The sequence below is a fragment of the Gadus chalcogrammus genome, chromosome 14 (genome assembly GCF_026213295.1).
Source record: "Gadus chalcogrammus isolate NIFS_2021 chromosome 14, NIFS_Gcha_1.0, whole genome shotgun sequence".
Lineage (NCBI taxonomy): Eukaryota > Metazoa > Chordata > Actinopteri > Gadiformes > Gadidae > Gadus > Gadus chalcogrammus.
In genome coordinates this window covers 7,779,720-7,795,378 of record NC_079425.1, presented here as the reverse complement: position 1 = coordinate 7,795,378, position 15,659 = coordinate 7,779,720, and the positions used below count along the sequence as shown (strand labels likewise).

The following is a 15,659-nucleotide window of genomic DNA, read 5'->3' as shown; positions in this document are numbered from 1 at the left end:
GGCTACTTGAAAGTAGATCTGGGTCAAAAAAGGTTGGGCACCCCTGATCTAAGATATAAATTCTCCCCGTCAACTATAAAAAGGATGGCTTTTTGTTTATTGCAATACAAATACACCATTTTAAAAATGTATAACCTTGCCTACACTTTATGAACATTTACTTCGGACATGGCTCCATGCATTTGCCGGCTTCTTTGAAAACAAATGCACATGGCTCGCGTAGAAGTGCATGGGGAAGGTCGTCAACGAGTTGTTACGACAGTGTTGTAAAATATCTACTACGAAGCTGTAGGGGGCGCTGTGTAGAGAAATGTGCGTGCCAAAACCAAGAAAACAGCGAAGAAATTCCCGAAGTTGCATAGTGGGCCTTTAAATACAGTTTTCATGATCCGCTCCTGGCTTTACATCCTACTGCCAGCTCTGTACTGTCATGATCCGCTCCTGGCTTTCCATCCCAGCTCTCCCAGTACTTTTCCTGATCACCTGCCTGCCACTCCCACCTCTCGCAACCACCTTCACCTGCGTTCCCTCACCTGATTTAAATCCACTCTTTCCATTCAGGCCCCGTTTACACGAAGGGAAAACGCAGATATTTCCACGCAGTTTGGCCTCTCATTTACACGAAAACGCAGTTTTTATCACAGAAAACGATCAATTCTAAAAACTCCGGCCAAAGTGGAGATTTCTGAAAACGCCGGTTATGTGTGGTCGTGTCAACGGGGAGAAAATGGGTTTTAGGTTCTGAAACGTCACATTATGCGCCAGGAAATGCTTAACGTCATATGAGCGCCCTATGTTTACAGTTTGATTGTTACAGGAAGACGCTCGTGTTCGTTGTTGTTGATTCTGAGGATTCCGATTGGCTTGTATGGCTTTATCCTTCTCCCTACACTGCCGCCTATAGGTTTGGCACAGTTATAATGGCGCTCGACGGCGTATTTATGCGTTTTGATGCAAACGACAATGTTACACACAATGTTATTTTTGAAAAAGAAGGGGGGGAAATATTAGTTTCTATAAATACCCTGCTACGTATAAACGTGGCCTCAGTCTCTGCCAGATTGTCTTCAGCAGCATGCAAAGCTCTCTAGTGTTATTTCCCGGATGCTTCCTTTGTTTCGACCCTGCTTGTCCCTTACCCGTCCTCATCGTCCCTGCCCTGGTAACCTGAACAGCCTTCTGTCCCTGACCCTACTGCCTGCTCGCCCCTTGTCTGTCTCCAGTTTGTTTGGATTCCCTCCCCGGAGGTCTCTGCTAGCAAGTCGGACTGTTTTGGCTAGCTCAGGTTGTGGACTACCCTTATGTACCTTCTGTGGATTTTAAGAACCTGTTTGGACAATAAACTGTTGAACTGTTCCAACGCTGGTCTCAGTCTGTGCTGTTCTTGGGTCCAACCTCACGCCCATTACAACAGTAGCAGATGGGAGTACTTCTAATCTTAGCACTCCGGGAGTTCTGGCGGGAGTCCTGGAATTCTATATCTGAAATATATAATCAAATATAATATATAGATCTCTATCGAATATAATATATAATTCTATGGCCAAAAGCTGTGTGGGCCTCCGGATGACTTTATGAATCCTAAACGACTGCATCGGGTTCTCCGACGTCTCTGGTACTTCATTTCCACATCAATCTGAACCGAGTCATGGAGGAGAAAGGGATAGTTGCCGTTTGCCGACTCCCTGACTCCCGCCAGAGGAGAGGCGGACCTCCGGAGCAGAGCCGGAGCTCTCCCTCCGGCGGTAGACAATCCCTTTCTCATCCAGGACGCAGTTCAGTCTGGACTTCATGGAATCAAAGCCAAACTTCCTTTCCCCTAAATCCTTCTCAACCATGGACAAGACAACCCCCACTACGAGTCTTTACTTGTTGTGGAAGTACCAGAGACGTCGGAGAACCCAATGCAGTCTATTATTTTCACCAAATGGGAGCTTTAAATGTTTTTACACGGCTAAATATGCCCTTCTTATGCCCGCCTTTTTCCCGGCATGGTCCGCGCGTTTACACTGACGGGGCAATTTATTTTTGCTTTTTGTTTTTGCTTTTAACTTTGCTTGATTTCGAACCCCAATTTACCCTCTCGGGGCCAACACAAATTGCCGGTAATTTTTTTACGTAAATGCGATTAGACGGCTCCAGGGGCGGGACTTCGGTATAGGTGCTGCTGCGTTGCCTCTACAGCAGAGACAACGCATTGATATCATCATGAGTAGTTCTCACTGGAGAGACGGTGAAATCCGCTAGCTAGCGACCATCATGGGAGATAAGGTAATGCATTTGCATAAAACAAAGATGGGGAAAGATGGTGCGATCTATGAGAAAGTAGGCCTAACAGAGGAACTTTCCTTGCGAGGCTTTTGTCGGGATAAAAAAAAGTGGTCAGCAAAATAAAGGATATGTTGGCGTTTTGGCACTTGGAAAAAAAAATACGGGAACACCAGCTTGCCATAGGCTATATCAAGCATAGGTTTCCTTGTATTTTGAATTTAATTTGTGTTTGCCTGACCGATATAGGTTGGCCGATTTTTTCCGCCAATATTGCCCTACAGATGCCCTATATCGATATGGGAGTATATGTTGGCCCATATGGGCCAATATGATGGCAACATATATACATAATTAGCTCTTTATAAATCTGCTACAGTGGTGGTTGATCCTCTAAACAGTTTTACATCATATTCTGGTGAAGGTTATTAGCTCCTCCCCATACTACAGGTCATTGGTTCCTTTAGCTCATCCTTTTATTGTGATGTTGCTGTTGCCCAAAGCAATGAGTGAGCAGCAAATCTCAAGTTGCTCCAACCCAAGGATACCACAATACATACATAAATTATCAGCCAATATAGCGCTATAGTTAATATTTGACTCCCATTCCTTTTAATAGACTAATCTGCCCCGAAAATCCACTTATTAAATGCATGCTTTTTAATATTATAGCATTTGGAATTCCAATTAATATGTGAGCAAGGATAATGAATTCCTCTGGGGTTAAAGGCATATTTGTAATAGTCTATAAGTCTGCTTGGGAGCGAATGCATCAGGCATGTCACCGATAACCCTGTCACCAATAAGCACTGTATGCTGCTGTAACCAGTTGTCTGACCATAAACCAATTATTCGTGCATATTTCAACAAGTCTTCATTGTCTTCGCAGGGGGGTATATTTCTCGGAGGAAGATCTCATCCGATTCAAAAGGTAATGAAATATTTATTAATAATAAATATACATAACAAATCCATTTTGAACAATTTATAATTTAATAAGTCTCCAAAAATTATGAGATAGATGGCAAAGGCTAAGACACATGACTAATAGCTAATAGTTTATTTGTTGTTTTTAAAGTTTTTATCCAGAAAATAGAGATTTGCCCAAAGATTTGCCCAGTATTTGCCCAGAAAATGGAGATAAAAATGAAGACCAAAACAGTTGGAGGATCACTGAGCTAATCATGGAGAAGGGGTAAGGTTACTTCAAAATCTATTTGAAACCGTTGTATTCTACCCATGATATTAAAGGTTGGGTTTCGTTATAGAAAAGTCTAAATATTGGTCTTGTTGTTTTTCAGGCTTAAGTATACCAAGCCTAGTGTAATGAAAGGGTAAGTCTTATCTATCCATCACACAGGCTAAATTAATGTTAACAAATAATATTTTGTTACAATGTTTGGAATTTAAATGATATAGGCCTATATTTTTGGGGGGCATTGGCTACCAATGAAAAATAAATGGATACAAAATGGTCACATTGATAATGGTTGCTCCATTATAACACACCATTGTGTCGTAGGCGAATTGTGGCACTCTCGGCTTGCCATAGCCCGACACAGTGTAGCCTGCTAATAAATCCAAAGAAAAAGAAGAATGCAGACAATGAGCAAAGCACGAAGATGTAGGGCGTCCAAGAAGGACAGCAAACTTTTGCGCAACATTTTCATCAATAAACAAAGCTTTCCCGATATCCAGAGGGGTGTTCCACGAACGGAAGTTTAACAAACACTGAGTTAACGCTGAACTCTAGGTTGATTGACCCTGTGCCGACCAACCCAGAGTTTTCGGTTCCACAGCAGCGGTTATGCATTAGTTCAATCAACTCGGGGTTGGTTAACATCGGGTTGTGCGCGTCCACGCCAAACCTAAAAAGACGTGAAGTATGGATCATCGAAACCCTGATCGAAATGGCGAAACGGGCGGCTTATTGCAATGAAATGGAACTCCAGGTTCTCCTGGAGGGCTATGACGAGGAGAAGGACATTATCACAAGAAAAGGGAACGCTAAAGCCTCTGGAACCCGGAGAACCAAAGCCTGGCAGCGGATCGCTGACAGCGTAAATGCGTTAGTTAAGGTGCGGCCACACCAGACGCGTATCTCGCATACTTCGCGTATAAAATCTGCATTTTTTCCATAGGGAACCATTGGTTTACGCGCTTATTACGCGTTTCACGCGTATAAGCAACATTTTACGCGCGTATAGCGCGTATGTGGCGCGTATATTTACGCGCAATACGCGCTATACGCGCGTATATCGCGTACATTTCAAGAGTTCAAAAAATTTAACTTTTTACGCTCATACGCATGACGATTAGCCGCGTTGCCCAGTCAGCGTTGAGCTTGACCCGACGTCACTGGCAGAGAGTAGTGAGCTTGGACAGAAGCATACGGCCGACATCTTTCTTTATTCTGTGTGGAAATAGTAACATAGTTACGCCATTAAATGCTTTTATGGAAACATTTCTAGCGAGAAATGTGCATTTTACTTTCATAATGTTCGCTCGGTGAATGTGAAGGATGTTTGGTTTGATAGTTATGACGAAGAGGGAACGCTCCGTTCACTTGCATGGACAGAGTCTCTGGTTACTAAGCAACCTCAACGTCTTGGCGGACTATATATCTGCTGATCAACACTACGAATGCTGGAAACACACCATGTGAAGTTATTTAACCCGATTATTGTTATTTATATCCGAGATTATTTAATCTAACCCGATCTAAACTCTATCACCCAAACACGGCGGCGTTTGGGTTTCCTACCTCGGACTCCAGCGCAGCTTATCCTGGGGCAACACACACACACACACACACCCAAGTGTTGGAGCCTTTACCGTGGGGAGCCTCATCCTGGGCAAGACACACACACACACACACACACACACACACACACACACACACACACACACACACAACACACACACACACACACACACCACACACACACACACACACAGCCACGGCCGACAACTTTCTTTATTCTGGGTGGAAATAGTAACATAGTTACGCCATTAAATGCGTTTATGGAAACATTTTTAGCGAGAAATGTGCATTTTACTTTCGTAATGTTCGCTCGGTGAATGTGAAGGATGTTTGGTTTGATAGTTATGACGAAGAGGGAACGCTCCGTTCACTTGCATGGACATGGACTCATCTAGGCGAGTGACGTATGCGCGTATGGCGCGTATTGCGCGTATGTGACAATTTTTGACACAAAATGGTCAAGCAACATTTTACGCGCGTATCTCGCGTAAAAAATAACGCGAGATACGCGTCTGGTGTGGCCACACCTTTACACGTCAAAAGCATGATCCTTAATATTTGAGCCATGAATATATAAATATCCCAGTTAAGCATTCTTAAAGATCCTACCACATAACCCCTTTCTTCTAAAAAAAATATGTACTCCGATGGATTCCAAGCGGTCAGCGGATCAAGTATAAAAATGAAGTATAAAATCGTACAAACGCTTTTATTTACATTTACATTTAGGGCATTTAGCAGACACTTTTATCCAAAGCGACTTACAATAAGTAAATTTGTCATAAGAAGTGCATCAATATATCGCTGTCGGTACAGAAAGGATGTTCATAGAACCGAGTGCAAGTATAGGCCTACCACAATCGCTAGGTCAATCAATTCCCCGTGTTACAGCCATGATAGCAGCTACTGCAGTTGCTACACAGTTAAGTACTACAATACAATACAATACAATACAATACAATACAATACAATACAAGTCTACAGTAGCCGATTGTTTCAAAGAAAACCATTATTCGATTTTTTTGTTGTCAATGTTTTTCCACCCGGAGTACTAAATGAGCCAAACTGCCGTTGATTCACAATATTATTAAACCGTGCTAAGTGTGTGAGGATCAGGAACGATGGGTGTTCCAGGATACACCGCATCATTTACGTTTTTGAATAAAAAAACGCCCCGCTGTAGGTTGCCCTCCAATAGGTGCCTTTTTCTCTGGGAATATTGGGGTACTACATGGTGAATCAGGACACGGAACTGTCACACCGGCTTCCTACCATGAGTTGAAAACCGGTGCAATACCATCGATCGCCTCTTGGCATAACCTGTACTGGTATTGTATTTCTAGCGGATTCTGCATGCAGTGGTGTGCGTCTGTTATCAGTATGTCAGCCATTGACCCCGGTCCCTCTTGCAGCATGAATAAAAGCATCCTGGAGTGCGTAACACTCACAAGTATGCTTGGATCATGGGGCTTACATCGGAGGTAACCGTGAGGCCTGTCGCTGCAAATAACCCAGAGGCATCTCATCTTTTTATCTCTAGCGAATAGGGGTTTGTGTCATTTATCCAGAGTGTGTTTTTATCTTGTTTACCATTCTATATGTACCTGTTTGTTGTCCAGCTACCTGAACTGGAGAATCTGTTTTCTTCTGTCCTTTTACTCCTAGACGGATGGACGTTAACCCTGTCACAAACTGGAATGCTCCCCTGGTGTGGGAAGGGACGTTTGACCCAGTGGTGATAGATTCCATTTACAAAAGAATGGATCCAAGAATTGCTGTAATAGTGTTTGCGGTTGGCAAGTATGCCCACTTATTCCTTCTATTATTGCTTACATGGCTAATAAACCTAGCCTATATAATAGTTTTGCTTTCGTCCCTAAAAAGCAAAATATGTGGCCTTTCTCACTTTTGCCTGCTGACTAGAGGATTGAATAAATGAATCCTTACCCTATACCCTCACCCCAAAAAAACACACACACACACACACACACACACACACACACACACACACACACACACACACACACACACACACACACACACACACACACACACACACACACACACACAGACTGGTAGACAGCAGGCAGTTTGTGTATACAGTATGTGTGTTAATCATTAATTTAAGAATATTTTGGCATATTCTACTTAAGTAACAATATGAACAGAAAACGCCCATCACACTATAAGGCATCACAAAACTATCAAGGTCTAAATTATGTTATCCATCTTTCCTAGGTACACTCGTTTTTTGAAGGGCTTCCTTGAATCAGGAGAGAAGCACTTTATGGTTGACTTCAAACTCACCTATTACATCTTTACAGACCATGTGGATGAGGTACCCAAAGTAAGTTCATGCAACATTCTACATCCATTGTTTGTTTTGGTTTTATTTTGAAATTGACCTCCCTGTCAGGCACCACAACTGTGACGAAATCTGGGTAGGTCTATACCTGTGACGCCGGCTTTCCTAGCACCAGCATTATCTCAGTCCCCGAAGAAGACAAGCATTACTGGCCTTAATGACTACAGGCCCGTCTCACGACCTCTGGAGTCATGAAGACCGTTGAAAGACTTTTCCTAGCCCATATCAAGAATAAAGACACTCAAACCTTCAGCCCTTGAGCACAGCAGGCCTCAGTGAGGATACTGCCAACAGAATGGAAGGGGTGTTGCAGTCAAAACAACCTGAAACTGGGATCACAGTGTGTACATATTGAGCAGCCTGGCAGTGAGGGTTATCATGTAAAGCGTCACTGTGTTTAGGTACACTAACTGGGTACACAAACCTTGATTATTAAGGTTAAAATTAGATGTTCTTTATGTTTCAGTACACCAAGTGGTCGCCAAGTAGTTCTGTGTTCCTTATCGATTGCTTGGATCTTTTGTAGCTAATAAATTGTTTGTGATTTGTGATTTGGGTCATCCTGTGTGTTTCTTCTAGATTGACCAAGCAATGGGCCGGAAGATCACCATCCTCCCGGTTCCCAGTGCCACTCGTTGGCAAGACGTGGTGCTGGGTAGGATGAAGTATGCCACCATCGCCATCGACCAACAGGTACACCTGATGATACATTAAGGGTGCACTCACACTAGGCCATCTGGCCGTGGCCGTTGGCCGTTTTCACACTTAACCGTGCTCAACTGGCCCCATTGTTCTCTGGCCTGCACTCACACTAGGCCATCTGGCCGTGGCCGTTGGCCGTTTTCACACCTAACCGTGCTCAACTGGCCCCATTGTTCTCTGGCCTGCACTCACACTAGGCCATCTGGCCGTGGCCCTTGGCTGTCCCAACTGTGGCCTGGCCAAGGTAGGCTCTTGTACATACGTCATCACGTCATAACACTTCATCACCAAGCGTCCGCTGCATGGACCATAATAAAGTCTGCCGCCAGTCATAGTTTTGACAACAATGGACAACAACACAGAGAACACATTGTTCGGTGGTGTTCTCGACTTTGCATATGGTCGCGGATTCTCCCAAATACATTGGAATTCTTGTGGGTCATCTCCAACTGTGCCTGAATATCATCGTCTGCCCAAATGGCTAACAGACACTCGACTTCTCTTTGGGACCAACGTGAACCAAGAGTTGAACCGCTTGACGCCATGTTTACCGTTTAATGGGAAAGAAGGCTTGTCGCCTTTATTATGTCCATGCACGTCGCATGGACTAATAAACACAACAGCTTATCAGATTTGTAACATAAAAAAATTTAAACAAATAAATGGCTCCCTAAAATAGTTCCCTATCCCTAGTTCCCCCTAAATAAATAGTTCCCTATTTAAACAGCCATTATTGCCAGAGAGTTTTCTCTCAGACAGACGGTGCTTTGCTGTCAGTTTCTCATGTTGCACACACACACACACACACACACACACACACACACACACACACACACACACACACACACACACACACACACACACACACACACACACACACACTTCTTACTTTTATCACTGACTATTTCCCTATCAATATTATCAGGAACCTTGTTTCAAGTGATTAAAACGTTTAAAAACACTAAATAGCCTACAGCATCCTCACTTTAATAATCAGTGTTTATCATAGGAACAGACAGCTGCTGCTAACGTATTGGGTCTCACAGTAACGTTAGTAGTCGTGAGTTGTAGAGTTTTGCTACAGTCTGCTGAGCGTCTAGAGCCAGAGAAGGAGAAAGCGGACCGCTGGGCTAACGTTACGCTAAAAGCTAATCAGCCTTCACCTTAAAGCTGGGGTTCGAGGGGCTCCGTGGTTACGCAGTTGGATAGCGCATTACGCAGTTGTAGAAGTATAACCACCGTCCACCGCTTAACGTGCTTCCCTGCAATAAAACTGGACTGAATTGAATTTATTAGGTTTTACTCTCTCCCTCACAACCCAGACTTCTACTATCACAGATATTTCCATATCGATATATCAGGCAACCTTGTTCGAGTGTTAATTGATCTTGCGAGCGAGCAGAGCTGCCGATTATGTTTCGGGATACCGTTTTATGGCTCACAGTAAGTTACTAGTAGTAGTGTGAGTTGTTAGAGGACTGGGATGTTTATTACAATTTCGGATGAGTGTGCTGCCTTAACTCTACCTCGAAACAAACAGACAAAAACTTTCCCCTCTCCGCCGTTTTGTGTTGTGAAGCGATTCTGCATGCACGCTTTCACTGCTGATGGCTGTTTACCGTCGTGGCTCTGCGTGTAACACAGCGGTGTAACCAATCAGATGGTGCTGGGGTGGGAAAATGCTGGACGCAGCGTAAGTGACAGCAGAACAGAGAGGCGCGGCTGCATCAGAGCCAAAATAACCCCGTTTTTAAATTGATTACCTCGGCCGTCGGATCAAAAAAAAGGCTGATTGCCGATATGCGTCAATTGCCGTAATACTCGGCGCCGATAACGGTCGATCCCTACTCGAAGGGGAACCACAGACTCCTGCTGGTGGGCCCAAACTGGCCGGGAGAACTTGGTTTCACAGTAAGTACAGGCTGATGGATGGAGATCGATGGTGCCTGCCTGACAGAGGCGGGAACTGCTCTCAAAACGGGGGGCCACATCTGGCACCCCAGACCAGAGTGCTGCAGCTATGGTTTGGCCTTCGAGGGCCTGATCCACTTATAATGGAATGTTGTGACAGGAGGGTAGTTCAGACCATCGTTAGACTCAAGAGCTCCCTCCACCCCCCACCCAAGGGCACTTAATGCTAACAGGTGGAAGATATTTGCAAAGTCGTGATGAGGCTCAGAGAGAGGTAACGGAGTGTTCCTCAGTGCCAATGATACTGCGCTTTTTGCAGTCCTTACTGGCAAGGATGGCTTCCTTGATGTTTATCTGCTTCCACTTTAAGGGTCTATGCTGGCTGCCCATTTCATCCCGGCAACATTTAAGGTTGATAGCCAGACGGTGGGGCTCTCGTTCTTGGTGACCTGTTTCTCAAAGGAGCCCAGTGGAGGAACCCCCCACGGGACTGTCACACGGTTCCCTCATGGGACCTACCTACTGGTACTTTATAGCCCTCCGTCTCCCCCAGTTTGAGCCCCTGGATCAGGCGCCACTGATATAGCCTGTCGGCAAAGGATGCCTTCTTCTCTGCGATCGCGTCAGCCAAAGGCTACTGTGAGTGAGCTTCATGCGTTGTCAGTGTCGCTGAACAGTGTTAAGCGGAATCAGCCGGCACCAGGGGTGGCACTGTGGCCAACCATCTATTTTTTCCAAAGGGATGCCTTCGGCCCACTATAATCAGGTCATAGAGCTAGCAGCTTATGGCCCCTCACACCCACCGGATGAGGAAGCTAGTTCAGCAGAGTTCTCTGTCAATGGGAATCTTTGCGAGAAGATTCTGAAGGACATCTGGAGAGTGACGTGGGCTTATATAGACGGGCAGCCCGACGTTATCCCCGGTCACGTCACGTGTGACATCCAATGTTAAGCACGGCCTCTGGCGGTCATCCAGGAATTCATAGAATAGTAGTTACATTTGTAACTCTCGTTTCAGACCGTTAAAATAGGGCCCATTGTCTGTGAATGGCATGAACAAACGATGATATTAAATCTAGTATCAAACCTGTAACACTTGACACTGATGTGATTGTCGGAGCGAGAGAGATCTGACAGAGGATTACCTAATATGACCTAGTACATTTACCTCTCGGTAATTTACCTTTAGTGAACAGGTATGCTGTTATTAAGCTTAACAGAACGGGATTTACATGATAGGCCATGCTATCCAATATATACCAATACATATATACCTAATGTATAATATCATCTTCAAATGCTTCTTCTACAATATCTCTTACCGTCATTATGTCATCTAATGGAGACCTGCTTCCACTCTACACCAAGCCAGTAATTATTATTATTTTAATTATTTATTATTATTATTTATTTATGATTTAAACATGAACCAATGCTGAAGAGAAAAGCAGGCAACGTTTATTCCCTGCTCTAGTTCATTTTACACCTGTGTTGTTTTAATCGAATAGAAACTGACCAGACAGCTATATCTGACCTATTTACCCACATAATATTAAATTAATTAATTTAGCATATTCAAGTATCAAATATATAATGTTAAAGAATTTAACATTTCTTACACAACTTGTACTCATATTGTTCTTCACTGTTATATACTGTGTTCTAGATTCGTAATCAGTCCGACTATATCTTCAGATGGACATCGACAGCCTCTTCCACGGCCGAGTCTGGAGCTGAATCTCTCAGTCGGATGTCGGCTGTTCTTCATCGAGGATACTACAAGGTTTTAATATAGATGTCCTGTTATCATTCAAGTGCCCTCTGGAATATTTGAATGCCTATTAGTATTGAGTTTAGTAACAGCCATCAGTTGATCGTTCCCTCTCCTTCCTAGGACGAAACAAGGAAAAAGTTCCCGTATGAGCGCCGGCCTCAGTCTCAGGCTTACATCCCGATGGATGAGGGAGACTACTATTACTCTGCGGCCGTCTGGGGCGGATACCTGGAGGACATGTATAAACTGGTCAGGTAGTTAACCTTTTACAGTGCTCCGGTTGGATATATATTTTAGCAGAGCGTTGTTTTGCCAGTGCGACCTTGTTGCCAAGGGTAAAATGGTACATGATGATAATGCCATTCCTCATTGATGGAATGTTGATGAGATGTGAGAGGCAAGCTTTGTTTAGGGTTAACTCGTTCATTTAATAACGAGTGAGTTAGTTTTTCGATTGTATTTAGGGTCTACCTGTTGACAGCCTGGATGGGATGGAGCCAATTGATAAGGATTAGGAGAAAGTATGGAAAATGAATAATATACGTGTGTGTGTGTGTGTGGTGTGTGTGTGTGTGTGTGTGTGTGTGTGTGTGTGGTGTGTGTGTGTGTGTGTGTGTGTGTGTGGTGTGTGTGTGTGTGTGTGTGTGTGTGTTTGGGTGTTTTAAGGTACTGCTATGAGCAGTCGGAGATCGATTCCAAGAACAATATTGAAGCTGTCTGGCAAGAAGAAAGCCATCTCAACAAGTAAAGTGTTAATAAAGCCTCATTTTCTGGTCAACTCATGTTATTTGATCTTATAACATTTAAAAGACATGATAGACCTGTTGATGTACAACACATGTTCTTCTTGATGATCCATATCATCTTTCTATTGTTCTCTGTTTACCCCCATCCAGTCACATTTTCTCGTTCAAGCAGTACACACTCGCCAAAATGCCTTAACAGCAAGGTGTAAATGCACCCAAGTCGCATTCTTGATTGTATCAGTCGAAGCACATCAGGAGATGATCTAGATTCTAGACCGAATTCCCAGCATATCTAATGCAAGCATGAATTCACCTGACTCCCAAACATGCATTTAGGGGCACATAATGGGTTAGTCCAACAGTAATTTATCATAAGGAACATTGAAACCAATACAGCTAATGATTTTGCTATGGCCGGCAATCATCAGATGTTGTTTTTTCACTCGGCACCCAGCGAGAACGATTGGTGTCTCAAATATCCGTCAGGAATCTGGAGACTCTTTCTAATGCCAGGTGTAAATTAAATCTGTTGTATGTGTTTTGGTCATTTATCAGATTGGCCAAAACCCCTTCATTCCGTTAATGTGTGAGGTCTTTGTCCATGCAGGTACCTCCTCCACCACAAGCCCACCAAGGTGTTGTCTCCAGAGTATCTGTGGTCAGACTATGACCGAAAACCTGAAGACATCAAGGTGGTCAGGATTTCTCAGCTGGTGAAGAATTACGCCGAGGTCAGGCCAAATGGTGGACACTAATTGAAGAAGAATGACTTATTGGAAGCCACTTCTTGACAGCAACGTTTTTTAAATTTAATTTTAGAGCGGGATCATGGGAAGGTACAGGCAGTTATTTACCAAGCATGTATTCATTGGGACAATGGGTGTAAGCTAAAAAAATACGTTTTTAGTCTATCATACAAGCAAGGTTTTTTTCATTTGTAGATTATTGTATATTATAATTCAATGATACTGATATAAATTAATAAATTACATCCAACCTTTTCTGTCAGCCAAGGTCATCACTGCTAAAAGTCATCATTGCTAAAACAACAGAATTGTCTACTTCATATTATATATATATATATATGTATGAATGCATTTTTTTTCATTAAAGGGTATTTACATGGTTTTCATCTTGGTTGTTGCATATTCCGTCATTGACTTGATGGCAGTAGAAAAAAGTAGGGATGTCCCGATCCGATCCACGTCTTCAGTATCGGTCCGATATTGGCCAATTACGCTGGATCGGATATTTGAGGGAGAAATAAATATGATCCAATCCGCACACTGTTTCACGTGACAACAACAATAGTCGCCAATTAGGCGAATACGCATGAGCGCTACCAGTTGAACAGTCTTGTCAGCAGTATGGCAGTAGTTCAACAGTAAGAAGAAACAGCTTGGTTGTTGCACGGCTCACCTCAGCAGTTGCCGTTCTCAGGCCTCAGCATACTTTATGGTAGGTTGTGGTTGGTTGTGGTCTTAGTAAAACAGCCTAGCCTCAGAGTTGGAGAAGTTGGAGTGATTGTGTACGTGCGTAAGAGAGAGAGAGCGTGCGAGAGAGACAGAGAGCGAATCTGCCGTGGTGATGTTTGGCTTGTTGTGGGCTGTCTGTCAGCACCTGGCGTGGTTGGACGAATGTGCTTTGTGCATGTGTTCAATGAGGTATCAGTCTCACCGTATTTGCTTTAGATGGATGGTTAAATAATGTCACACGATCGGTCATACTGCAGGCTCTCTTTTGCAAGTACACTGATTGCGTAAACTGCATGCACAACTTTGCCTCTCCTTGTTATTAAACAACGTGCATCCCAACAACTTTAGCCAATGCAGCGTCCTATGTCAGTGTTGCTTTACGAATACAATATATCGGATTATCAACAATTGTTAAGTGTGTGCGTGCGTGTGTGTTGTCATGTAGGCTATAAATGTAGACTTATTGTCTTTGCTTACATCCATGAAATATTGAAATAATTGTCTATAGGCCTACTGCATATTGAGAACCTTTAGATCGGTATTGCGCAACAATTGGGGGATGAGGACCCCCCCCCCCCCAAATATTGATAGTATTTCTCACACTTCCATCTCAATATATAGCCTCATAATATAAATATAGCTGAAAGCAGCAATGTGGGGGTCAAGCAGAATAGGACTCCATAAACTAAGGTGGACAGACATAATCGGTTATTTGGCTAATTTAATTTACAACGAAAGCTATTGGCAAATGGTTATCACAATGAACATACATTGAAGTTGCTTTCTAAGGGCCGGCCCGGAATAGACTGCTAACATCGCCCCCCTAGAGGTCAAATGTCAACAAATTATTTGGGCATCATCAGGATAGGGTCATAAGACTTATGTATGAGCCAAGTTGGTTTGGATACATGAAGGCCTTGCAGAGATAGGAGATCACTTCTTGTTTGACGTTTTTTAGGAACTTGTTTGGGTGTCCCCAGGATGATGTCTATGCACCAAGTTTTGTTTTGATATGTTAAAGAGCTGCTGCGAATAGGCTTACTTCCAGTTTGACGGCTTTGCCGGCAAGTTTGATTGGATGTCACGGCCAAATGGTTTTGAATTTGAAACAGCTGTTTAACACATCTGTTCAGCTTGGTCTGAAGATCATACATGGCAAGTTTCATGAAAATTGGACAGAATTTGTGGCCTTTGGATGTGTACTATTGATTTTGACAACTTTCAACATGGTGGCAAAATTCTGATGTTTCCATTCGAAATAATTTTAGTAGCTTTATGAAGAGGTCTGACAGTAACGCCAGACATTGAAAATAAGTTTGAAATATACTCATGTGAAGAGGGTGGAGTTAAAACACATCTTCATTAATTACAGAGCCCACTAGAGGTCAAAGGTCACCAAATTCAGGTACTATTGATTTAGACAACTTTCAACATGGCGGCAAAATTCTGATGTTTCCATTCGAAATAATTTTAGTAGCTTTATGAAGAGGTCTGACAGTAACGCCAGACATTGAAAATAAGTTTGAAATATACTCATGTGAAGAGGGTGGAGTTAAAACACATCTTCATTAATTACAGAGCCCACTAGAGGTCAAAGGTCACCAAATTCATTGAGTGTCCGCATGATGATGTCATGGGTCTATGTACCAAGTTT

General features: G+C 43.2%; 1 protein-coding gene across 1 annotated transcript; it reads left to right on the top strand.

Annotated features, from left to right (window-relative positions):
* Positions 1 to 1,464: 1,464 nt before the first annotated feature.
* On the top strand, positions 1,465 to 13,677 carry LOC130403940 (globoside alpha-1,3-N-acetylgalactosaminyltransferase 1-like). The gene is made up of 10 exons (XM_056608487.1): positions 1,465 to 3,199; positions 3,347 to 3,463; positions 3,570 to 3,602; positions 6,698 to 6,832; positions 7,271 to 7,379; positions 7,977 to 8,090; positions 11,677 to 11,793; positions 11,905 to 12,038; positions 12,451 to 12,528; positions 13,138 to 13,677. The coding sequence occupies exons 2-10, from the start codon at positions 3,453 to 3,455 to the stop codon at positions 13,283 to 13,285; spliced, it is 879 nt and encodes a 292-aa protein (XP_056464462.1). The 5' UTR covers positions 1,465 to 3,199; positions 3,347 to 3,452; the 3' UTR covers positions 13,286 to 13,677.
* Positions 13,678 to 15,659: the final 1,982 nt, after the last annotated feature.